This window comes from Leptonychotes weddellii, chromosome 16, assembly GCF_054177405.1.
Source record: "Leptonychotes weddellii isolate Sample4059 chromosome 16, ASM5417740v2, whole genome shotgun sequence".
Lineage (NCBI taxonomy): Eukaryota > Metazoa > Chordata > Mammalia > Carnivora > Phocidae > Leptonychotes > Leptonychotes weddellii.
The window spans coordinates 38,385,666-38,412,528 of record NC_138384.1 but is presented as its reverse complement, the minus strand read 5'-3'; the positions used below and the strand labels follow the sequence as shown (position 1 = coordinate 38,412,528).

The window sequence follows — 26,863 nt, the reverse complement described above, 5'->3', positions numbered from 1 at the left end:
CACAGGTAGGCAAGAAAAAAGAAACAGAAGAACAAGAAACAGAAGAAAACAACAAAATGGCTGGGGTGCCTGGGTGGCCCAGTCAGTTAAGCATCTGCCTTCGGCTCAGGTCATGATCTTGGGGTTCTGGGATCAAGTCTTACATTTAGAAGATCCCAAAAAAGAAATCTCCAAGTCCGCATGGTTTCACTGAAGAATTTTACCAAACATTCCCAGAATCTTGCACACAGTTTCTTGCAGAAAACAGAAGAGAACACTTCCCAAGTACTTTATGAGGCCATTATTACTCTGATACCAAAACCAGGCAAAGGCAGCACACACAAAATAACTGCAAACCAACATCCCCCATGAACTCAGATGAAAAAAAAACCTCAATCAAATTTTACCAGTCAAACTCATTAATGAATAAAAAGAATGATATACAATGACTAAGTGGGATTTATTCCAGGTATGAAAGGCTGATTCAATATTTAAAAATCAATGTAATCCATCATATCAACAACTAAGGAAGAAAAAAATCCCATGATCATATTAATAACCATTTATGATTTAAAAAAACTCTTAGGGTGACGGAGACAAACCATAAGAGACGCTTAATCATAGAAAACAAACTGAGGGTTGCTGGAGGGGACAGGGGTGGAGCGATGGGGTAACTGAGTGATGGACATTGGGGATGGTATGTGTTTTAATGAGCACTGGGTATTTTTTTTTTTTTTTTTTTTTGAAGCTGAATTTAATTTATTTTGCAAGACTAACTTGACCCACATCAGTTTTTTTGTGCCTTTGGAAATCGTAAGCAAAACTTGAACTGTTTCCCAAGTTTGGTGTGAGGTACCCAGTGAGCAATTTCTGGTATCGTTTAAACAATTCTGTTATTATAACCAATCACTGTAAAAATAGACTCTCACTGTCTCCTCACTATATAAACGAGCACTGGGTATTTTGTAAGATTAATGAATCACAGACCTGTACCCCTGAAACAAATAATACATTCTATGTTCATTAACCAATTTAAAAAAAAAAAAAAACTCTCAGGGCATCAGGAAGAGAAGGGAACTTCTTCAAACTCATAAAGAGCATCTACAAAAACCTAGAGCTAATATACTTTATGGTAAAAGACCAAATCCTGAATGTTTTCCCTCTAAAATTGTTAAAAAGGATGTCTACTCTTACCACCCTTATTTATTTAATTTTTTTTTTTAGATTTTATTTATTTATTTGCCAGAGAGAGAGAGAGAGACAGCGAGAGAGGGAATACAAGCAGGGGAAGTGGGAGAGGGAGAAGCAGGCTTCCCGATGAGCAGGGAGCCCAATGCGGGGCTCAAGCTCATGACCCTGGGATCATGACCTGAGCCAAAGGCAGATGTTTAACGACTGAGCCACCCAGGAGCCCCATTACCACCCTTATTTAATACAGCCCTGGAAGTTCTAGCTATTCCAATAAGGCAAGAAAATAAAGGGCACAGTTTGGAAAAAAAAGGAAATAAAACTATTTGCAAATGATATGACTGTCTACAATAATAAATCTACAAGGAAATAATTGAGTTGAATAAGGTCACAGAATACAAGATCAACATACAAAATCAATTTAATTTCTATACATTGACAATAAGCAACAACCAAAATAAAAAGGCAATTTATAAATGCTCCTGAAAAAAAAAATACTTAGGTAAAAAATTAACAAAACATGTACAGGATCTATATGATAAAAATTATAAAATGCTAATAAAAGAAATCAAAGAAAAAATACTTGAAGAAACATACTGTGTTCATGGATTGGAAGACTCAACAGAGTAAAGATGTTAATTCTCTAACTTCATCTACAGGTTTAACATAATTCCTATGAAAGTATCAGCAAGTTTTTTTTGTAGACACAGACAACCTTATTTTAAAATTTACATGCATGGGGTGCCTGGGTGGCTCAGTTGGTTAAGCATCTGTCTTCGGCTCAGGTCATGATCTCAGGGTCCTGGAATCGAGCCCCCTCTTCAGGCTCCCTGCTCAGCAGGGAGTCTGCTTCTCCCCCTCCCTCTGCCCCTCCCCCCACTTGTGCTCACTCTCTCTGTCTCTCAGATAAATAAAATCTTTAAAAAATAAAAATAAATAAAATTTATATGCATAGAAAAGAGCACTAAGGATAGTCAAAGAATTCTGAAAAATAACAAAGTGGGAAGAATTACTCTTTCCAGTATTAAGGTTTACAGTAATTAAAGTATGGTACTGGCAGAGGGTCACAAAGATCAATAGTACAAAACAGAGAACTCAAAAATGGAGCCACACAAATGTGTCCAACTGATTTCTGACAAGGATGAAAATGCAATTCAATGGATAACTTTTTAAATAAATGGTGATGGAGCAACTGGACATCCATGGGGGAAAAAAAAATTAACCTAAAGTTTCACATCTGTAAAAATGAACTCAAGATGGTCCATACACTTAAATGAAAAATGTAAAACTATAAAACTTATAGAAAAACACAGGAGAAAATCTTTAAGATGTACGACTAAGTGAAGTGTTTAGGCTTGACATCAAATAAATAAAAAAAAAAAAAACCCTCACAATTCATAAGATTAAAAATGGACAAATTAGATTCTATGTAAATTAGAAACTTTTGCTCTGCAAAAAACCTTGGTAAAAGGTTGAAAAGAAAAATTACAGACTTGAAGAAAATATTTGTTTAACTCACAAATCCACAAAGGCCTATCTAGAATACATATAGAACTTTGAAAATGCAACATTAAAACACCAAATAATCAAATTAGAAAATGGGCAAAGACATGAACACACATGTCACTGAAGAGGATACACAGATAGCAAATAAACACATGAGAAGATATTCAACAAAATTTTCTATTAAGGAAATTCAGATTAAAACCACATTGAGATATCACTACCCACATATCAAAATGGCTAACATGAAAAACAGATATAACAACAAATGCTGGCTAGGATTCAGTGAAACTGGATCACTCCCGTATTGCTGGTAGGAATATAAAATAGTAAAACCAAAAATAGTTTGGCAGTTCCTTTCATTACATGTTTGGGCTTTATCCCAGACTTCTTTTCTTTTTTATTATTATTATTTATTTATTTGACACAGAGAGAGAGAGCACAAGCAGACAGAGCGGCAGGCAGCGGTAGAGGGAGAAGCAGGCTCCCTGCAGAGCAGGGAGCCCGACACGGGGCTTGAACCTAGGACCCCGGGATCATGACCTGAGCCAAAGGCAGATGCTTCACCGACTGAGCCACCCAGGCGCCCACCAGATTTATTTTCATGTACACACTTTTACATGAATATAAGGAACATATATATATGTTTATGTGTATATATATAGTTGTAATTCATATAATATATATATTCTTACATTCAGGTACTATATACATGAGATAGAAGAGCCAACTTCAAAAGGACATACCGTAGGATTCCACTTATATAACATTCATGAAATAACATAATTAAATAGATGTAGAAGAGATTAGTGGTTACCAAGGGTTAGGAATAAGGGAGAATGGGATGGGTATAGCAATAACAAACAGGAGGGAGCCTTAAGGTGATAGTACTATTATTTTGACTACTGTGGTATGATACAAGACTATGTGATAAACCTGCATAGAACTATACATACAGAAGTCTGAAAAAGTTCTATGGATTGTACCAATGTCAATTTTTCAGTATGATATTGTACTGTTGTGCCAGATGTTAACATCTGGGGAGGCTGGAGGAAGTGCACATGGGACTTCCTTGTACATTTCTTTTTTTTTTTTAAAGATTTTATTTATTTATTTGACAGAGAGAGAGATAGCTAGAGCAGGAACACAAGCACGGGGAGTGGGAGAGGGAGAAGCAGGCTTCCCGCTGAGCAGGGAGCCCGATGCGGGGCTTGATCCCAGGACTGAGATCAGGACCTGAGCGGAAGGCAGACGCTTAACGACTGAGCTACCCAGGCGCCCTCCTTGTACATTTCTTCGTAAGCTCCTGTGAATCTAAAATTATTTCAAAATTCAAAGTTGTTTTTTTTTTTTTAAGATTTTACTTATTTATTTGAGAGAAAGAGAGAGAGAGCACAGAGGGAGAGTGAGAGGGAGAAGCAGACTCCCCGCTGAGCAGAGAGCTCAATGCAGGGCTCGATCTCAGGACCCTGGGATCATGACCTGAGCTGAAGGCAGATGCTTAACCGACTGAGCCACCCAGGCGCTCCTCAAAATTAAAAGTTTTAAAAAAGAAACCACTACACCTTTGCGAAAAGAAAGGCATGGTCAGGCATCAAAAACTGATAGAAGAATGACATCTTTAAATGAAAACAAAACACTTAGAGTATATATCATTTTTCCATGATTCCTTCCATATTAGTTTCTTAGGACTGCTGTAACAAAGAACCACAAACTGGGTTGCTTAAAACAACAGAAATATACTCTCTCACAGTTCTGCAGCACTAATACTGATTCACAGATATCATCAAAGACCACTCATCTGTAGTATGGCCCTGCTCTTGGCCTCCAGGACCCTATACTTTCCTAGATGACCTCCTTCCTTCCCAATCAACCCTCTACTATCTCTCTCTTTTTTTTTTTAGTATTTTATTTATTTACTTCAGAAAGAGAGAGCACAAGTGAAGGGCAAAGGGAGAGGGATAAGCAGATTCCCCGCTGAGCAGGGAGCCCGATGACGGACTCGATCCCAGCACCCTGGGATCATGACCTGTGCCAAAGGCAGACATGTAACTGACTGAGCCACCTAGGCGCCCAACCCTCTGCTATCTCTACTTCCTCAATGTAATTTTCTTTAACTTTCCCAATTTCTAATCAACCTTAATTTTTCCTACTATACCATTAGAACATATGTTCTTGATCCACTACTCTAACACTTAAAAAAAGGTATTCCTGTTACCTCGTAAAGCAACTCGTAGGAATTTTTTTAAAAATTAATAAACACTGTTGACTGTCTTTTGATGAATAAACATTTTTAAGTTTGCTGTACTCCCATTTGTCTATTTTGCTTTGTTTACCTATACCTTGCTTGGTGTCATATCCCAGAAATCACTGCCAAATCCAATATCATGAAACTTTTTCCCTATATTTTCTTCTAGTTTGGAGTCTTAGATTTAGTTCTTTGATCCATTTTGAGTTAATTTTTGTATATTGCGTAAGGTAAGGATCCAACTTTATTCTTTTGCATATGGATATCCAGTTTTCCCTACTCCATTCATTAAAGATAGTCCTTTCCCCCATTGAATGGTCTTGGCACCTTTATCTAAAATCATTTGGTCATATATGTGAGGGTTTATTTCCAGCCTTTTTATTCTATTCCATTTTTGAAAGATTTTATTATTTAGAGAGCGTGTGCAAGTGGGGGAAGGGGGAGAGAGAGAGAATCTCAAGCAGATGCCATGCTGAGCACAGAGCCCAATGTGGGGCTCGATCTCACAACCCTGAGATCATGACCTGAGCTGAAATCAAGAGTCAGACACTTAGGCTACTAAGTCACTCAGGCGCCCCTATTCTATTCCACTGATCTATATGTCTGTCTTTATGTCAGTACCACAGTCTGATTACATAGTGTTATAATTAGTTTTGAAATCAGGTTTTCCCTAATTAGTCTAAAATAACCTTACTAGCCCAACATTCTGACCAGTGGGCCTACTCCTTGAAATAGCTTCCTGCCTCCTAATCATTGCTCACTTACCTGGGCACCGTGCTCCTGTCACTTCCCTCACAACCATCCAGGGCTCCTTCCCTTGCTCTAATGAAGAGATCACAGCCGGCTTAGATATAGAAAGTCCTGGTTATAAGAAAAGAAATGGAGATGAAGTGGAAATCAAAGTACCCAAATACTATGGTTCAGAATTGATAAAAAAAAATAAACTATAGCACAAAATGGTATTTGATAAAGTCTACAGTTGAAAAAAAGAATAAATTAAACACTCATATTCAGGTAAACTCAAGATAAAAAAACAAAGCAAATAAATAGGTGATAAAATGCTACTTAAATTAGATAAGCTTTCTATCTCTACTTCGCTATGTGGAAAAAACAGCTTCTTGAGTATGCTTATTTCAGATATTTTTCAATGTTAAATGAAAAGTTCTTAGAATGTAACTCCCAAGTGCAAATTGTTTAAAAGAGAGCACATTTGTTGTAGGAAATGCAATAGTGTTCATTTGAGCACTAAATAGTAAGTGATATTTCTTGATCCAGTCCATCACTACATTAACTGGGAAAGCTAAAGAACTTCACACCCAGGCCCCATGTGTTTAGTTTTAACCTACTCTAGTGCACCTGCAGGTTTAGCACAGTGCAAATGAAACAAAAGATGAAGTGGTTTCTTTGACCATTAACTAATTAACAATTAATTTATTAACATTAAATAATTAAATAATTAAGCATAAGCTTTAATGGTACAGAATTCCAATTCTGTTCTTTAATCATCAAGGAAGAACATTGATTATAAGGACCAGAGGAAGGGTTAAGGATGGGGAAAATGAAGACGCACCCCCATCTAAGTGTGCACATTTTTATGCAAAGAAAAAAATTCATCTAGTTATTTGAAAGGTAGCTCTAAAATTCATGGTAAAGAAAGCAGAAATTCCAAGAAACAGATTCTAAATTATAAGAGGCAGGTAACTTTACCCAGTGAAACCAAGTTGCTATAGTTCTCCAACATCACATCTTTGTACAAATTCCTCTGTGTAGGGTTCAGGCATTCCCATTCCTCCTGAGAGACATCTATAGCCACATCTTTGAACATCACCATCCCCTAAAATGACAAATAACAGTACTATTTTTTGAAATTATAAGAAATATTTTTCAGGGGCGCCTGGGTGGCTCAGTTGGTTAGGCGACTGCCTTCGGCTCAGGTCATGATCCTAGACTCCCTGGATCGAGTCCCGCATCGGGCTCCCTGCTCAGCAGGGAGTCTGCTTCTCCCTCTGACCCTCCCCCCTCTCATGTGCTTGCTCTCTCTCATTCTCTGTCTCTCAAATAAATAAATAAAATCTTTAAAAAAAAAAAAAAAAGAAATCTTTTTCAAAAGGAAGAAGAGGTGCTAAAAGAAAGCATGCAGGAAAAGGACAGTATATATACATATATATGTGCGTGTATATATATATATATACACTATATATATATACTATATATATATAGTGTATAGTGAGTATATAGGCAAAGGTGGAAGCTTGTAACATGGGTCAAAAAGAAATTTAGTGGAAATGAAGCAGAGTGCTTCCATGTTCTTAAAAATTCAATTTTTGCAGACACATCCTCTTGCACAGGATGGAAAATCAGTCATCTAGAAATTTAAAAAAATAAGTAGAGGTTTCCAACTAAGTTAAATAGTTGGAATTTTTTTAATCTTTCCAGAATGTCTTATGAAAACCTCCAACTTGAGAAAAAGGACTTGAAGATTTTTCTTCATCATTATGACCATTATGTCATAACCATTTTTACTTTTCATGCAAATTCTTTAGTAAATATCCAGTGCAGATTGTATTTTCCAAGGATAGATAGAACAACAACTCCCATCCCATATGCTCTTCTTCAGTGTAACCTTGACATGCCCCCACACCACTGGTATAAGGTCTATGTCCTCTGCCCTTGAACCTGATCCTGGGAAAACAGCTGTGACTTACTCAACTTATAAAGTACAGCAGAAATAACTATGTGACTTCTGAAACTGGATTATAAAAAATGTCTCTCCACCCAGTGAGAACACCCTACACCAGTTCCCATAATGTCTATCTGGAAAAGTCAAAATTGTGGAAAAGTTCAAAGATTTCCCATGTGTGATTCAATTAACCATTTTCCCCTGACAACACCATTTCCTGTGAGGACATCTCAACTGGGTGGCTGGTTTTTCTCCTACAATCTTACTCTTTCCTCAATCTCACTCTGTCCTCTCTTCTCCTCATTGCTGGTGCCAGGAACTGTCCCTCCTTCTCTAAAATCTAATGTCATCATTTCATCAGACTATACATGCATTATTTCTACCTATTGCAGTGATGTGCTAACATGCAGATTTTTCCCCCTCAGGAATTTTAGCTCCTGGCTCAGTGCCACCATCTTCAATACTACTCCTATCTTAATTCTCAGTGATTTCAAATATCTATATAAGTATTCCATCTATCATCCTGGCCTCCCAATTTCCTCACCTCCTCTCCAATGAGCTTGTCTTCCACTCTAGTTCACTCTTTGTATCACTATCCTAGACATCATCATTAATAGTAACTTCAACATCTCCAAAATATCAGCTGTCTTTCTCTCTGGACACCTTTACATTGTCACTCACCACACTCATACCTCTTCTCCCTTCTTACCCAACTTAAAGTCTATATTCAGCTAATCATCCAACTTCATAATGAACCTGATGTGAACTTCCTTTTCATATTTGCTAATAAGCAAAGCCTGAATCCTAGATAAATCTCTCTTCCTACTCTATCACTGTATCTATGTAACTGAATATGATTAGAGAAAATCACCAACCTTAATGACGAGTTTTTATTTTTATATTTTGTTTCCCTTTCTTAAATAAACATTGCGATGTCTTACGCCCACCTTGTCCTTTCCATTTTGTCTCCCACCTCCTAACCCCTTACAGATGAGCGATTTCGTAAGTTTCTTTGATATCTTTGCAATGTTTTTAAGCAAATACAAATATATATATTATTTTCTACACTTTTACACAGAAGGTAACATACTATAATATCTACACTATTCTGTACTTGATTTTTAAATTCTAAAGTTAATGGTTTCCTTATTTTTCTATAGGTACATATAGTCCATTTTTTGCATTTATCATAGTTTATTTAACCAGACATCTCTAGATGGATACTTGGTTGTTTCCAATCTTTTGCTCTAACAAACAATAGTGCAATGAATATTCCTGTAAATATGTCATTTTGTATACATACAGGTATATCTGTACCAGAAAGTCTCAGAAATCAGATTGCTAGGTCAAATGGAAAATGCATTTGTAATTCTGGTAGATGCTGTCAAGTTTCCCACTATAGCAGCTGGACCATTTTGTCAGACACCAGCTATATATGAGAGTACCCATTTCCTCACAGCCAAGGCAGCAAAGTATTTTGTCAAAACATTTTGTTTTTATCAATTTAATATGATAAAGAAATTATATGTCAGTAGAATTTTAAATGGTATTTCTTGAATTATGAGTTGAGTATTTTTCTTTTGGGGGATCTTTTATATTTCTTTTTCTGTGAAATTTCTGTTGATGTCCTTTGACTCTTTTCCTACTGGGCCATTGGTCTCTTTTTTAAATTTCTTAGTCTTTACAAATTAGATGATAAGTTCAGTGCCTGTATATGAATTGTAAATACTTTCCCCATTTTGTCATTTCTCTTCTGACTTTTCTTACCAGTGTTTCTTGCCATGTAGAAGTTTTTTATTTTTATGTAATCAAATTTGTTAATACTTTCTCTTTTAGTTCCTAAAATTTTGAATCCTAGTTAGAAAGTCCTTCCAAACATCAAAGTTATGAAGGAATACTCTCATGTTTTAGTCTAGTAATATTATGACTGCATTTTTAAAAATTAAATCATTCAATTTAATTAGAGTTTATTCTATATGGTAGATGAAATACAGATTGGGCTTTATTTTCCAAAATGGCTACCTAGTCTATCTTTAACCAAGAAGGTAAAAGAATCGTATACTGAAAACTGTAAGATGCTGATGAAAGAAAGACAGAAGTAAATGAAAAGATATCCCATGCTTAACGTATGGAAGAATTAACATTGGTAAAATGTCCATACTACTCAAAGCAATCTACAGATTCAATGTAATCCTTCGATTCCCAATGGAATTTTTCACAGAAATACAACAAATAATCCTAAAATTTCTATGAAACCATCAAAGACCTCAAATACCAAAGCAATCTTGAGAAAAAGGAACAAAACTGGAGACATCACATGTTCTTGTTTCAAACCACATTACAAAGCTATAGTAATCAAAACAGTATGGTATTGGCATAAAAACAGACACATAGATCAGTGAAACAGAATAGGAAACCCACACATATATGGTCAATTAATTTATGACAAAGAAGCCAAGAATATACAATGGGGAAAGGACAGTCTCTTCAATAAATGATGTTGGGAACAGTGGACAGCCACATGAAAAAGAAGTAGACTGTATCACTATCTTATACCATACATAAAAATCAACTCAAAATGGATTAAAGACCTGAATATAAAACCTAAAAGTATAAAACTTCTAGAGGAAATCATAGGTGGTAAAGGTACTTGGCAATGACTTTTTGGATTTGATACCAAAACAGCAAAGGCAACAAAAGCAAAAATAAACAAATGGGACTACATCAAACTAAAAGTCTTCTGCACAGCAAAGGAAATCATCAACAAAATGAAAAGGCAACCTACATGGAGAAAAATTTTATAAATCATGTATCTGATAAGGGTTTAATAATCAAAACATAAAGAACTCATAAAACTCAATAGCAAAAAACCCCAAATAATCTGAATTAAAAATGGGCAGAGGATCTGAGTAGACATTTCTCCAAAAAAGACATAAAAATGGCCAATAGGTACATGAAAACATGTTCAAAATCACTGATCATCAGGGAAATGCAAATCAAAACCATAATGAGATATTGCCTCACACTCAGAATAGCTATTATCAAAAAGACAAGACATATCAAGTGCTGGCAAGGATGTGGAGAAAGGGGAACCCTTGTGTACTATTGGTGAGAAATGTTAATTGGTGAACCTACTACAGAAAACAATATGAAGATTCCTCAAAAAAATTAAAAATAGAATTATCATATGATCCAGCAATTCCATTTCTGGGTATTTACCCAAAAGAAATGAAAATATCTACTTGGAAAGCTACTGGGACCTCCATGTCCACTGCAGCATCATTTATAATAGGCAACATGTAGAAAAAAAATCCCAGTGTCCTCCAATGGATGAATAGATACAGAAAATGTGATACACACACACACATACACAAGAATATTATTTAGCCATTAAAAAAAAAAAAAGGAGAGGCACCTGGGTGGCTCAGGTGGTTAAGTGTCCAACTCTTGATCCCAGCTCAGGTCTTGATCTCAGGGTCCTAAGTTCAAGCCCGGTGTTGGGCTCCACACTTGGTGTAGAACCTACTTTAAAAAAGGGGGGGTGGCGCTTGGGTGGCTCAGTTAGTTAAGCATCTGACTTCAGCTCAGGTCATGATCTCAGGATCCTGGGATCAAGCCCTCCACTCAGCAGGGAGTCCGCTTCTCCCTCTCCTTCTGCCCCGCCCCTTGCTTGTGCTCTCTAATAAATAAAAATAAAATCTTAAAAAAAAAAAAGGAAATCCTACCGTTTCCAATAACTTGGATGGACCCTGATGGCATTATAATAGGTGAAATAAGTCAGACAGAGAAAAACAAATGCCACTTATATGTGAAATCTAAAAACAGAAAACAAAAATCAAACTCATAGATGCAGAGAACAGATTGGTGGTTGTCAGAGATGGGGGGCTGAAATGGATGAAGCTGGTCAAAAGGTATGGTGACTATAGCCATTAATATTGTATATCTGAAAGTTGCTAAAAGACTAGATCTGAAAAGTTTTCATCACAAGAAAAAAACTTGTAACTATGTGTGGTAATGGATATTAACTAGATTTACTGTGGTGATCATTTTATAACATATACATACACCAAACCACCCAATGTTGTGCACCCAAAACTAACACAATGTTACATGCCAATTATATCTCAATAAAAAAAGTCTATCTTTAGCTTGCTGTTTTGAGATATCACTTTTACTGATATTCAATTACCACATGCAGGTGTATTTCTAAATTTTTCTATTCTGTTCCCTTGATCTATTTATACACCAGTACCATGATGTTTTAAGTACCATGCTTTATATTATGTATAATTATATGAATTATCTGGTAGAGCTAACCTCTTCTAAGAGGGGATTAACAAGATCCAGAGTCAGAGTCAACAATATATGATATAGAATGTTGAGTGTACAATAAAAAATTATTAGAAGTGATTACTTGTAAAAGATTACTAGAAATGCAAAAAAAAAAAAAAAAGAAGAAGAAAATATGACCCATACTCAAGAGAAAAATCACTTAATAGAAACACCAGTAAATAATTCAGATGTTCAGATTAGCAAACAAAGATTTGAAAAATTTAGGTACTTTAAAAAAGAACCACAGGCAAATCCTAAAATCAAGAAATAAAAAATTCACTGGAAGAATCTGCAGCAGATTAAACACAATAGAAGAAAAGATCAGTAAACTTCAGGACAATTCAATAGGAATCCCCCACTGAGGATCCAGACTGAAAAAAGACTGGGGAAAAAAAAAAAAAAGAGCCATAATGATCTATGAGACACCAGCAGTCCAACATACATGTAACTGGAGATTCAAAAGAGAAAAACAAGGCAAAAAAAATCCTTAGAACCAATGGGCAAAATATTTTCCAAATTTCATTTTTAAAAAAGCAACCCATGGGCGCCTGGGTGGCTCAGTTGGTTAAGCGACTGCCTTCGGCTCAGGTCATGATCCTGGAGTCCCAGGATCGAGTCCCGCATCGGGCTCCCTGCTCGGCAGGGAGTCTGCTTCTCCTCTGCCCCTCCCCCCTCTCATGTGCTCTCTCTCATTCTCTCTCTAATAAATAAATAAAATCTTTAAAAAAAAAAAAAAAAGCAACCCATAGATTCAAGAAGCTCAATGAATCCCAAGTAACATGAAACAAAGAATGCTAGGGGCGCCTGGCTGGCTCAGTTGGAAAAATGTGGGACTCTTGATCTCAGAGTTGTGAGTTCAAACCCCACATTAGGTGTAGAGATTACTTAAATAAAACTTAAAAAACAAACAAAGAATACTATACCTATGATCATACTTATAATCAACCTACTGAACACCAAGGATAAGGAAAAAAAAATCTTAAAAGCAACCAGACTCCTTTTCCTACAAAAGACACATTATGCATAGGGGAACAACAATAGGAATCAAAGATTAATTCCCATTAACAACAATGGAGGCAAGATGACAAAACAGTATCTTTAAAATGCTGAAAGAAAGCTGTCAACCTATAATTCTATATCCAACTGAAATCTTTCAGAATGATAGGGAAATAAAGCTTTGGTGGGTTTGGTTTTATTTGGATTGTTTTTTGAAAGAAACAAAACCTGAGAGGATTCTTCACCAAAAGACCTGTGCTACAAAAAATGTTAAAGCAAGCTCTTCAGGGGGACAAAAATTTGATACTAGGTAAAAACTTCTATCCATAGAGGAATGAAGAGTACTATAAATAATAAATTTGGGGGTAAATAGAAAAGATACCATTTTCATTTCATAATTTCTTTAAAATATAATTGACCATCTAAAGAAGAGAAAGCTTTGTGGTTTTAATGCATTTAGAAATAAAATATATGAGAACAACAGAATAAAAAGATGTGAAGGGAAAATGTAAGTATCTAGTTGTAAGATTTTTGCATTATTTGTGAAGTTGTATAATTACTATAAGACTGTAATAAGCTCTTTTTAAAAGCATACTGGAAACCTTAGAACAACCCCTAAAACAATAAAACAGTAAAAATATAGTATAGCTAATAATCCTATAGTGGAGATAAATGGAATTCTAAAAAGTAGTGAAGATACATGGAATACTAAGCAAATATAAAACTCGTCCAAGAGAAGGCAGGAAAATAGGGGATAAAAGTAAGACTAGATGACAAGATAATAGATTAAAACCTAATAATTACATTCACTTTATTTTTTTTTTTTCTAAAGATTTTATTTATTTATTTGAGACAGAGAAAATGAGAGAGACAGAGAGCACATGAGAGGGGGGAGGGTCAGAGGGAGAAGCAGGCTCCCCCCCGAGCAGGGAGCCCAATGCGGCACTCGATCCAGGGACTCCAGGATCATGACCTGAGCCGAAGGCAGTCGCTTAACCAACTGAGCCACCCAGGCGCCCAAATTACATTCACTTTAAACAGTCCATGGAGAAGTCAGCAAACTTTTTCTGAAAAGGCTCAGATAGTAAATATTTTAGGCTCTATGAGTCACATATGGTCCCTATCACATATTCTTCTTTATTTATAACCCTTCAGAAACGCAAAATCATTCTTAGCTTGAGGCTGTGGGCTGGATTTGGTCAGCATACCACAGATTGCTAGCCCCTGGTCTAGATACTAAAAGGCGGTGATTATCAGACTGGATAAAAAAGTAAGACCAAACTATATGCTGTTATATGAGATACACTTAAGTTAAAATAAAAGGCTAGAGAAAGATATGCCATGAAATAACAATAAAAGAAAGCTGAAGCAGTTATATTAATACACAGAACGCAGGAAAAAGAATATTACCAAAGGAACATTTCATAATAAAGGCGTCAATTCATCAAGAGGATATAGGAATCTTGGGCCACCTGGGCTCAGTCAGAAGAGCATGCAACTCTTGATCTCAGGGTTGTGAGTTCAAGCCCCACACGGGGTGTAGAGATCACTTAAAAATAAATAAATAAACTTAAAAAAAAAAAAAGGACATAGTAATCCTAAATATGCATGCACCTCATAACAGAATTTCAAAACATAAAGCAAAACTGACAGAATTGTAACAGACAAATCAACAGCTGTATTTGTAGGTTTCAAAAGTCCTCTTTCAGTAACTGATAGACCAAGTGACAAAAAAAATCAGAAAAGATAGAGAAGAGTTGAGTACTATCACAAAACACTTGACCTAGGGGATAAACACTCTATCCAACAATAGTATAACACTGCTTTTTTTCTTTTTTCAAATGCACATTGAAAAAGATAGTCCACATTTTGGGCCATAAAACAAGTCCCAATAAATTCAAAAGGACTGATGTTACAGAGTATGTTCTCTGACCACAACAGAATTAAATTATGAACTAAATAAATTAAAAATGAATTCTCAGAAAGATCTGAAAAAGTCCCCCAAAATTTATATGTTAAAGAACACTCTTCTAAGTAGCCCATGGGTAAAAGAAAAAAGGGAATTTTGAACTCAAAAGGAAGAGAAAATTATGCAGAAAAAAGGAAAGAATAAAATCAGTAATCGAAAGTAGCAAAGAAAGGGCAAACTGGAGAGAAAAATCAGTAAAACTAAAAGCTAGCCTTTGAAAAGATCAATAAAACTGATAAATTGCTAGTATACTGATCAAGAAAAAAAGACAAATTATTAACATCAGGAATTAAGGGGGAGGCATTACTATAGATCTGACAGGCATTAAAAGGATAATAAGGGAATATTATAAACAACTTTATGCTAATAAATTTGACATCTAAATGGAAATAAATAAATTTCTTGAAAGACACAAATTACTAAACTGATTCAAGAAGAAATAAAACCAGGGTGCCTGGGTGGCTCAGTAGGTTGAGCGTCTGCTTTTGGCCGGCCCAGGTCATGGTCCCAGGGTCCTGGGATCAAGCCCCTCATCGGGCTCCCTGCTCAGCAGGGAGTCTGCTTCTCCCTCTGCTCCTCCCCCCGCTTGTGCTCACACTCTCTCCCTCTCTCGAATAAAATCTTTAAAAAAAGAAAAGAAAAAAAAAGCCCCCCAAGCCCTATATTAATTAAAGAAATTAAAGTCTCCCCATGTAAAAAACTCCAAATTCAGATGGTATATTCACTTTCTATTGCTGCTGTAACAAATATAGTACCTTAAAACAACAAATTTATTATCTTACAGTTCTGTATGTTAGAAGTCCAACAAGGGTTTCATTAGACTAAATTCAGGTGTCAGCAGGGCTCTGTACCTTTCTGGTGGCTTTAGGAAAGAGTCTATTTCCTTGCCTTTTCCTTGCCTTGACTAGCTTCTAGAGGCCACTTACATGGGTCATGGCCCCCTTCCTCCATCTTCAAAGCCAGTAACATTGCAGTTCTCTAACAGGAGTATATACATTACATTCTCACATCTCCCTCTGATCCTGATTCTTCAGATAATAAAAAATAACCTCCCTATCTCAAAATCGTTAATTTATTAACATCTGCAAATTCCCTTTTGCCACATAAGGTACCATATTCACAGGTTCCAGGATAAGCAAGTAGACATATCTGGGGGTGATTATTGTGCTTACCACAGATCCCTATGTTGTTGAATTCTATCAGACAATTAAGGAAGAAATACTACAATTCAATAAATTCTTCCAGAAAATAGAAGATGTATTTCCTGACTTATTTTATAAATTAAGGTGAAATAAAGACATTTTTACGTTAAGAAAGCTGAGAGTATTTATCATCAAAAGAGACAAACCATGGGAAATGCTGAAGGAAGTTCTTCAAGCTAAAAAGAAATGATACCAAACAGAAATTCAGATCTCAAGAAGCAAGAGCAATTAAAAATGGTATATATGTGGATAAATAAAATATATTTGCAAATAATCCAATAAAGTATTTTTTCAAGATTCTTTTGATTCCTTTGTTTCTGTGGATTTTCCCCTTTTTAAATTTTTATATTGCACTTTCTCTTTCCTAATTTGAGATTTGTCTTATCTTATTAATGATAAGTTTTTCCTGTTTTCTAACACAATTTTTTTTTAAAGATTTTTATTTATTTATTATTGAGAGAGAGAGAGAATGATAGAGAGAGCACATGAGGGGGGGAGGGTCAGAGGGAGAAGCAGACCCCCCGCCGAGCAGGGAGCCTGATGCGGGACTCGATCCCGGGACTCCAGGATCATGACCTGAGCCGAAGGCAGTCGCCCAACCGACTGAGCCACCCAGGCGCCCTAACACATACAATTTTTATCTTTATAAATTCCTTCCATATTTCCTTCTACTTCCTTTCAACTTATGTATTTTCATTATTTTTGTTAAAAGCATTAAAACTGTAACTCTGCCCTTAGAGTCTTACTTTAACAAAATCCCATGGGTTCCAAAATATAGTGCTATCAGAGTACCAGAAAGTCTTTACTTTTAGATTATATTTCTTCTTTGATCCAGGAGCAATTATTGAGACAGATTTTACAAATTGTTGGTAAAAGTAACTTTATTTTTCTGATTTTGTTATTAAATCCTTGCTGTATTTCATTGTGTTCAGAGGATATGGTTTATCATTTCTACTTACTTGGACTTAATTGTAGCCTAATATTTTGTTATTTTTCCTGACTGATCTATGAACACTTGAAAAGAATGTATAATTATTATTATGAGGATACAGAACTGAATATATATCAATTAGGGAGATTTGATAGAGTGTTTCATCCTTACTAAATTTGTCCACTTGGCCTGACTTTGACTGAAAGGATTAATTAGTGTCCTCTACTGCTTTCTTCTTCTATCTGCTTTCCTATCTGCTCACGGAAATGTGATATTTGATACATGTGTATTTATAACTATGTTATCTTCATTTTGAAATGTATACCTCAGAATTATATAGTGTCCTTCTTTGCCATGTTTAGTGGTATGATGTGTCCTGAATTTTGGTGTTTTTAGTTTCCATTTGTTTGTTATAATTTATCCATCCTTTCATTAAACTTTCTAAGTCACGTAAGTGTCTCAGAGTCTCTTAAATACAGAGAGTTGAGTTTTTCTTTGAGACTCAATCTAAAAGCCTTTTTCTGAGTTAAAATTCATATATATTTATTGATAGTACATATATTTATTTTTTGCTCTTAGTTTTATCTTGTAATTGTTTTGTTCATTTGTTTATATATATACGTGCATATATATCTGTGGGTCTTAAATCTTAAGTCTGGTATTATATAAATTTATTTTTTGTCTCTGTCACTACAAGTTAAGTTTCACAAGGGATGATTTGTATGTGTCCGATTTTTTCCCCCACTGATTTATTTGTAGTTACCTAGAAGTAATATTTGTTAAATCACCTCATCAAACCAAAGTTCTGACAAGAGAAACATCAGTATTTCCCTTTTCAAAAGAATACTATTTCTGTTCTCTCCTTCTCCTGGCAGAAGTCTGAGCATATGAGAAATGAAAAATTATTTATTGAATGATTATAAGAACACTGGTTAGAAAGGAGAGGAGGAAGACCCTGAAGTTTTGAAACTAACACTTACTCACTAGTAGGTTATTGTATGATATTCAATCAGGCAACAATATCAGGATAAAGAATGCAAATATTCATAGGACTATAGAAAAAAAAGGACATTAGGAACAAAAAAATCAACTTACATGGGCCATGGTTTTTTTTTTAGAATTCAATGTATTAGTCCTCTTCTTAGTTCCACTTTAGAAGAAACTCACAGTCCAAAGAAAATATTGCTGGATGAGAGGGGTTTAAAAAAAAGACATGAGATGATTTTGCTTCTTAGCTACCAACTTGCTAATACAGAATGACATTTTTCTTCCCCTTGCACGTCTCCTATGCCCAATCTCCATACACACATACATGAAAGATTAGAGGGAAATTGGACAAATCCCAACCTTACTCAAAACAAGAAGGGAAGCCAGGTATAGTAGAATGGAGTCAAGAAAGACTGGGCCCAGGTCCCAGAAAGACTGGGACCAGTGTCCCAACCCTATGATAAAATGAACACAACCAACCTGTTCAGACCTATCCGGACAAGATCTTCAGTGAATTAAGAGGAAAAAGAAAAGGAAATGGACATTACAAAAAGATTAGAGAAATAGAAAACAACCCAAAAGCCCTAATGCATGACTCACAGGAATTTTAAAAATAGAGACTGATGGAACACAGACGAAAAAGAAGAAATAAACAAAACAAAAATTTCCAGGCCAGAGGCGCCTGGGTGGCACAGTCAGTTAAGCGATGGACTCTTGATTTCAGCTCAGGTCACGAGATCCAGCCTGCGTCAGGCTCTGCACTGAGCCTGTAACCTACTTAAGATTCTCTCTCTCTCCCTGTCCCCCCACCTCCGCACGCACATGGACATGCACTCTCTCTCTATTAAAAAAAAATTCCAAACCGAAATAAATACTTGAGACTTTAATTCGAAGTACTGGTGAGAAAGCACACCTGGAAGCATCCTGGAAAATCTTCTGAAATTTATTCCTGAATACATACAAAAGACCTAAATATCCTGTAATAAAGAATTACAAAACAATGGGGCGACTGCCTTCAGCTCAGGTCATGATCCTGGAGTCCCTGGATCGAGTCCCGCATCGGGCTCCCTGCTCGGCAGGGAGTCTGCTTCTCCCTCTGACCCTCCCCCCTTTCATGTGCTTGCTCTCTCTCATTCTCTCTCTCTCAAATAAATAAATAAAATCTTAAAAAAAAAAAAAAAGAATTACAAAACAATGTGTATTGTGGTCTAATCTTTCAGGGAAAACACACATATACATAAGTATATATGTATGCATATAAGGAGGGTGAAAGCACTTGTAATAAAATGTTCAAAGATGGGGCGCCTGGGTGGCTCAGGCGGTTATTCATCCCACTCTTGGTTTCGGCTCAGGTCATGATCTCAGTGGGATCAAACCCCGTGTGGGGTGGCTTGTCCCTCTCCGTTCCTCTCCCTGCTCACATGCTCCCTTTCTTTCTCTCTGTCAAATAAATAAATAAATAAATCTTTTAAAAAATGTTTAGAGTGGTTGAAGAATTATAGGTAACTTTTACTTTAAATAAAGTAATATAACAAAAGAATTTTAAAAGTTTATATGAACATTTTGGTAAGTAGCAGCACCTAATCATCTCAGACACTGATTTTGGAAGTGCAACAGTGCCATTCTTTCCTCCTACCCTAGGTGTTTCTAAGGGGAATGGCAGAAGTAGTGAGGTAGATAAGAACTACGAGACACCAGGCCTTTCCTAAGTAATCTCTAAACCCAATGTGGAGCTGAACTCACAACCCCAAGATCAAGAATCCCATGCTAAAAAAATCTTTAACAAAAAAACAAAAACAAAAAAGAATCCCATGCTCTACTGACTGAGCCAGCCAGGTGCCCCCAACCAGGCCTTTCTTGAAGCTCAAACTTTGTGTGACCTTGTGTGTGATGTGGAGTACACATTGTTTGTGACCATGGTAACTATGATTCTATGACACTGGGTGATGTGTTTGAGCTCTTCAGGTAACTGTTGGGGATGATGGCTAAGTAGGCATAAGGGCAGTTTGTGGTTGGGGAGTGGTTGTTTTTGTTTTACTATATATATGTGTCTGTGTCTGGGGTAGTGGGATGATGATAAACGTGAGTTGTATTATGTCTTTTTGGCTTTGTGTTGTATGAATCTACAGCTGAATACTGGAATGTCTCCCTAACTGCCTGATTACGTGAGCCTCGGTGTAACGCTTTGCGTAATTGTGCTTTTTTTCTTTCATGCAAGTATCTGAGGCTCACACAAATAGCCACCTGCAATCATGGTCACAACCACATACAAACTCCATTCACACAAATGGCCACGCAGACAATTACACTGTCACAAAAGCACGATCCGAATCCAGTCGCTCTCACAACTAACAGCCAAATATCCTTAGTCCGAAAACAAACTCATAGTTTCCCTCAAGCACTCACAACAACCCAATCTATCCTCCTAGAGCAGCTCCTGCACTTTGGAGGCCTAACACTCCAGACACTCCTCTTGCCCAGGCCTGGAGTTCCAGGAGTCCTTACCTTCAGCATCCTCAGGAAGGGCTCTGGTCCAAATTCTGATTTGCATTCCAGGTGAGGCCGCACGCCTAGCCTTGCACACTCCTCTGGTCGAGTAAGAAGCCCTCACCTGCCTCTGCGGCCGACCAGTCAGCCAACGTTCCTACCGGAAATAGCTTTGAACCGCTGTGTCCTCTGGGAAACGTAGTCCAAAAGGAAAGCGCCGGGGAGTTGAAAGTGGTAAATCTTCTGCCGGGTTTCCGGATGCACCTGCGCAGTTTCATCGGGCCTGGAGTGACGCTACCACCTCTCCCTTTCGAAGGCTCAGACCCGAATATTGGGTCTGAATCCGGGTGCTCGGATTCCTCTGAGGGCGGATTCCCCCAAGCCTGGCACCGTGGCTGTCCCTGCCTCTCAAGGTGGACGCGCACGTGCTGTGGTTTGAGGGAATTGTTGTCCGATGCGGAGGGATCCGGCCTTCGTCTGTAAGGTGGCTGTGGGAGATGTGTTTTCTGAGGCCGAAGGTGCGAGTGGCCGAGGGTGAGTTTGATCGAGGGAGAGGATGTATATGTTACACCGACTGAGTGTGTCCTGAATGAGGAAATTAGTTTGTGAGACGTTTCTGAGACCGTTTGAAATAGTGGTCGTGATGTATACCCGTGTGGGGCCACGCGCAGTGATTGTGAAGTGGTGTAATATAACGTGGCTTAGGAGTGAGGAGCCGTTTGAGACCTGTGATTGATTACGCATGCTTGTAGGTGGCGTGACTATGCGGGCAGTGAGTTTGTAAAGTTTTGTGGGAGGCTGTTTGTGTTGGGTCTACGTATGACTAGCAGGAGCGGTTGGCTGTGGTAGGTGTCCGTCGCGAGAAGGGAGGAGGCTGGTCTCCCTGATGGACCCTGATGGATTAAACAGATACCTGGGCCAGGCAGAGCTGATCCTGAGCCTTACCTGTATGCGTGCAAGAGACGTGAAGCGACATTGTGGGGTCTAAGCGTGTGCGAGAAACCAGAATTGACTGAGAGGGGTGGAAACTAGTACAGATTATCTGCCAGAAGAGGCAAATCTAAAGATTTTTAACCTTGCTAAAAGTACAGAAACCCTATCTCAAAGTGTCATATGAAGAAATTTATCTGTGAGAACAAGTGGTTGTGTTTCTGGGTCTGATTCTTGGTCACGTGTATGAGTTGGTTTGCATTTGATATTGTCCAAGGTGTTGAGTGAAATATACAAAGTATCGGAAAGTGGTTTGTGACTGTACCCAAGTCTCTGAATGAATTGTATGACAGTGCAAGAGCAGGTGATTAAACATTGTGACGTTGAGGTTGATATATGTGAGTTTTAATTGAGTATGATTGGGAGATCTTGTGAGAGATCTAATAAATTTGTTGAAGGCCTTGATAGACTAAAGACTGCTCTCTCCCAGAGCGGAAAGGAACTCTGCCAGCAGGCAGCTTTTGGACTCAAACGGCAGCTGGGTGTCCAACCTGCTGACCTGACCTATAGATTTCAGACTTAACAGGCTTCTACAATCTTATGAGCCAATTCCTTAAAATCTCTTTCTTAACTCAATACACACACACAGACACACACATACATCCTGTTGTTTCTGTTTCTCTGGAGAACTCTAATACACTATTATAAGGACATGTATTGTCTAATTTAATCCTCATGAGAACCCTGTGAGGGAGGTATTACTATTCTCAGTAAACTGCTTAGGCAAGTGAGGCATCAAGGGCTGAAATAAGTTGTGAAATGTCACAGAGTTCCTGAGAGATGAAACTAGAAGTTGAGTTCCAAAGTCCTCAATCTTTATTTAACTACCAGATTCTACTATTTTCCAACTCTATACCTTCTGCTGTATTTCACTAATGAGTATCCTGATGAGTATCTCTCTTCGACAATTAAATTGAGGCCAAAATCATAGTGATTATAGTGTGGTCTATCATCTTATTTAACACATTGTTTATTCTGAAACCTTTTTTTTTTTTTTACTAATTACTATCAAGAATTCTTTTTTAAATTATTCATTTGAGAGAGAGAGAGCACACACACGAGTGGGGGGGGCAAGGGGGGAGAGAGAGACGCAGGCTCCCTGCAGAGTAGAGAGTCCAACTCAAAGCTCAATCCCAGGACACTGGGATAATGACCTGAGCCAAAGGCAGACACCCAACCAACTGAGCCACCCAGGTGCCCCTATTATCAGGAATTCTTCAGTGAACATCTTTGTAATACTTGTTTATTTTTAATTCTTCCTAAGTATCCAGAAGTGGGATTTCTATATAAGACATTAGACATGCCTACAGTGTACCAGAAGTTGTGCCTGTGTATTAGGATGAAACACAGATGAATAAGATACAATTGCTACCTTTATGCTGTTCATAATCCAACAGGGGAAATAAAAGTAGGTCAGAGGTAGAACATAACAAAGACCTCTGGAGAAGTGCAATGATAAACCATGGGAGTTGACAAGAAAGAATCCTAACTATAGCAGCATGTCCAAATTATTGTGAATTCACAGGAACTCTTGAATGTGAATTTTCCCTAGTCAAGTTTATGCCCTACAGTTTTGACTCCCTTGATGTTGGGTCCAAAGGGAAACTAGTGGAGCAAGGTGATTCTCTGACTGGTTGCAGGGCATTATGGCTAATATTTCAGAAGTGAAATAAATTCTTCCATCAAAAGACATAAAACAACTAGACCAGGGTTTGAGCCTCTTAGCTCTTCTCTAGGCAGAAACCCCTAGGTATGCTTGGAAACAAACTGTTAGAAGGGACATAAGACAAACCATTCATAGCCAACTATATTTAGAATATGCTGAGCTATAGGGCGCCTGGGTGGCTCAGTTGGTTAGGCGACTGCCTTTGGCTCCAGTCATGATCCTGGAGTCCCGGGATCGAGTCCCGCATCAGGCTCCCTGCTCAGCAGGGAGTCTGCTTCTCCTTCTGACCCTCCCCGCCTCATGCTCTCTATCTCATTCTCTGTCTCAAATAAATAAATAAAATCTTAAAAAAAAAAAAATTAAAAAAAAAAAAAGAATATGCTGAGCTATAAATCTAACCTAAGGACCCATAACAGACTTTTTTTCACCTATTTTTTAAGAAGTTCCCTTTAATAAAATTTCTTAAAAAATAATCTAAAATCAAGACATTCTTGATTCTTCTAAAGAAAATAGGAAGTAAATTTAAATTTATATAAGTTATGGAAGTATACTTAAACCAAAAATCAGTATCACAGACTAGAAATCAATAATGTTAACATTTAGAGGTATAAATCCAGATATTTTTCTTTTTTTTTTTTTAAGATTTTGTTTATTTATTAAATGACAGAGAGAGACACAGCAAGCGAGGGAACAATGCAGGGGGAGTGGGAGAGGGAGAAGCAGGCTTCTGCGGAGCAGAGAGCCCAATGCGGGGCTCGATCCCAGGACCCTGAGATCATGACCTGAGCCGAAGGCAGACGCCTAACAACTGAGCCACCCAGGTGCCCCCAGATATTTTTCTTTCTATTGCTGATGTATGACATTCTATCTGTAATGATATATATGACCTTTTGGTAAATGGAATAGTTGTACATGTTGTGTAGTAACCTGCTTAAGCCACTGTCAGTATATTTTGAATTTTTCTCTATTTTTTGGTTATTCCTCAATTTAATTTTTAATAACCACGTAATAGCTTATTGTGAGGAACTTCTGAAATTTATTATATTTGTATATTCTTGCTGGACTCAGAAAGCTGAACCATGCCAGAGAAATTCCTTCTATATGCTGCCTAGCTCCCACATCTGGCCCACCTTCCCCTTTCTTCCAGGGTCATATGGGGCTAGGGTTTGTGGAGTTGGAATGTTTTTGTCATTGGCAGTACTATCACTTCCAAAGACGTCCATCAAGTTCTCCCAGGGGAGGAGTGAGTGCCTGAACCCTGTTCAGAAGGATGTAACTACAAGGATGGGATGTTGGAGCCTGATTTTGCCCATTAAGAATATTTTCGCTCCACTACATCAAAAAAAAAAAAATTTTTGCTCATTATTTATGATCTGCCTACTGGAAGTATCCTCCTTCAGTATGACTCTCTGGAGAGCCTGGGTGGCTCAGTTGTTAAGCGTCTGCCTTCGGCTCAGGTCATGATCTCAGGGTTCTGGGATCGAGCCCACGTCGGGCTCCCTGCTTCGTGGGAAGCCTGCTTCTCCCTCTCCCACTCCCCCTGCTTGTGTTCCCTCTCTTGCTGTGTCTCTCTCTGTCAAATAAATAAATTAAATATTTAAAAAAAAAAAGAATAACTGATTTGGCATTTGTATAACTGGAAACAACTGCATTTTGTTTTTACTGAGGCTTCATTTTCTTGAGATCTAAGGTGATTTCATCTTCCTCTGGCCCTTTTTCCCTGATTGGCAGCACCTCAGCAGACCCAAGTCCCATTTCATTTCCTATATATAGGAGTTTATATCTCTCAGCCAGGTGTGATTTCCTTATCAGAGGAACGGAGACAGCCCTGAATGGTAGAGAAACCAATGAGTAAACAGGCTCCAGGAAAAGGGAAGCCATTACAGTTAAAAGCTCAGCTGATATGAAAAGCTAGAACTTTAAGATGTTTGAGCAGCTTTCTTTAGCCTGAATTCTCAAAGATACATCACCATCATCCCCATTCTGTGTCTGTAGCTATTTCTATAATTATTTTGTGAATGTAAAAGAAATAAATACAGAGCATTAAAATTCAGAAAACAGGGAATCCTAAAATAACAATAGTCTACTGTGAACATTTATTGTAAATCCCTTTACCCTCCCTGTATATGTAGACTTTCCTTTCAAAAACAGAATTGGCTACACATGGCTATTGTGAAACCTACCTTTCTTACCTAACACTAGTGAACATTTTTCCATGCCAACAAGTAAAGGTCTAGAGCATCTCTTGTAATGTAAAAAACTTCCATTTTTTAAAAGATGGAAGTGTATCTTCAGAGTAAATTCCTAATATTGAATGTCTGGTAAATATATACTTGAATAGCAGTAGTTTGAACTGTGCAGGTCCACATATAGGCAGTAACTATTGTTATTGGTAAGGATTCCACTCAACAGTAGGCTATTAGTAGTTAAGTTTTGGGGGGAGTCAAAAGTTACACATGATTTTCAGCTGCACAGAGGATAAGCATCCGTAACCCCTGTGTTGTTCAGGGTCAAATGTAGATATTTGTGTTTTTTTTTTAATGTGGATAGTTTTTAAACATACTGTTATATGCCCCACTATAAGGCTTGTACCAGCAATATATAATACTGCCTAATCCCCTCTGTATTAGTTTTCTGTGGCTGCTGTAACAAATCATCACAAACAATTATTTTCTCTCATAGTTCTGGGGCCAGAAGTCCAAAATCAAGAAGTCATCAGAGCCAGACTCCCTCTAAAGACTCCAGGGAAGAACCTGTTCTTTGCTTCTTCCACGTTCTAGTGGCTGTAGGTATTCCTTGACCTGTGGCCCCATCACTCCAATTTCTGCCTCCATGGTCACATTGCCTCCTCTTCCTCTGTCAAATCTTTCTCTGCCTCACCCCTACAAAGACACTTGTCATTGGATTTAGGGTCCACCCAGACAATCCAAGATAAACTCTTCATCTCAAGATCCTTAATTTAATTATATCTAATTGAATTAATTTCCAAATTAACATTCCTAAGTTAGGACCTAGACATATCTTTTTTGGAAGTCACCATGCAGCCCATTATACCCTATATTAATAACAATATGTTGTTATATTTAAAATTTTTGCCATTCTGACAGGTGGGAAATGGTGCCAGTATCATTTTAATTTCCATTTCTCTTTTCATACATTTAAGTGCTTTTACATATTTTTTGTGAATTGTTTGTTCCTTTTAGCCATTTTTTCTGTCAAATTTGTTGGTATTTCCCTCAATTTTTTTTTTTAAAGATTTTATTTATTTATTTGACAGAGAGAGACACAGCGAGAGAGGGAACACAAGCAGGGGGAGTGGGAGAGGGAGAAGCAGGCTTCCCGCTGAGCAGGGTGCCCGATGTGGGGCTCGATCCCAGGACCCTGGGATCCTGACCTGAGCCGAAGGCAGACGCTTAACGACTGAGCCACCCAGGCGCCCCGGTATTTCCCTCAATTTTAAGAGTTTTTTTAAATTGGGGTATAATTGACATATAACTTAGTTTCAGATGTACAACATAATGATTCAATATTTGTATATATTGTTAAATGAAGTGTTTTTTTTTAATATTAGGAATTCTTACAGACTGAATTATGTCCCTACTCCCAGTTCATAATGTTGAGGCCCTAACCCCTTGCACCATACCTTAGAATGTGACTTTATTTGGAGATAGGGCCTTTAAAGAGTTAAGTTAAAGTGAGGCTGTT

The 26,863-nt window shown here is 37.5% G+C and overlaps 2 protein-coding genes across 9 annotated transcripts in view; one reads left to right on the top strand and one right to left on the bottom strand.

Annotated features, from left to right (window-relative positions):
• ZNF567 (zinc finger protein 567) overlaps positions 1 to 26,863 on the top strand; it is a 107,727-nt gene that overhangs the window by 43,827 nt on the left and 37,037 nt on the right. The window lies entirely within an intron of this gene.
• ZNF461 (zinc finger protein 461) overlaps positions 1 to 26,863 on the bottom strand; it is a 47,812-nt gene that overhangs the window by 14,576 nt on the left and 6,373 nt on the right. For 3 of the 5 annotated variants that reach the window (XM_031026078.2, XM_081807517.1, XM_081807518.1), the window contains 3 exons: positions 18,124 to 18,213; positions 6,626 to 6,752; positions 5,684 to 5,779 (listed from right to left, as the gene is read on the bottom strand). In XM_031026078.2, the coding sequence (XP_030881938.2) occupies positions 5,684 to 5,779; positions 6,626 to 6,752; positions 18,124 to 18,132 (232 nt within the window). In that variant the 5' untranslated portion in view covers positions 18,133 to 18,213. Of the gene's footprint in view, positions 1 to 5,683; positions 5,780 to 6,625; positions 6,753 to 18,123; positions 18,214 to 20,520; positions 21,088 to 26,863 lie in introns of those variants that run through there. The other 2 variants (XM_081807516.1, XM_031026079.2) reach the window with 2 other exon arrangements.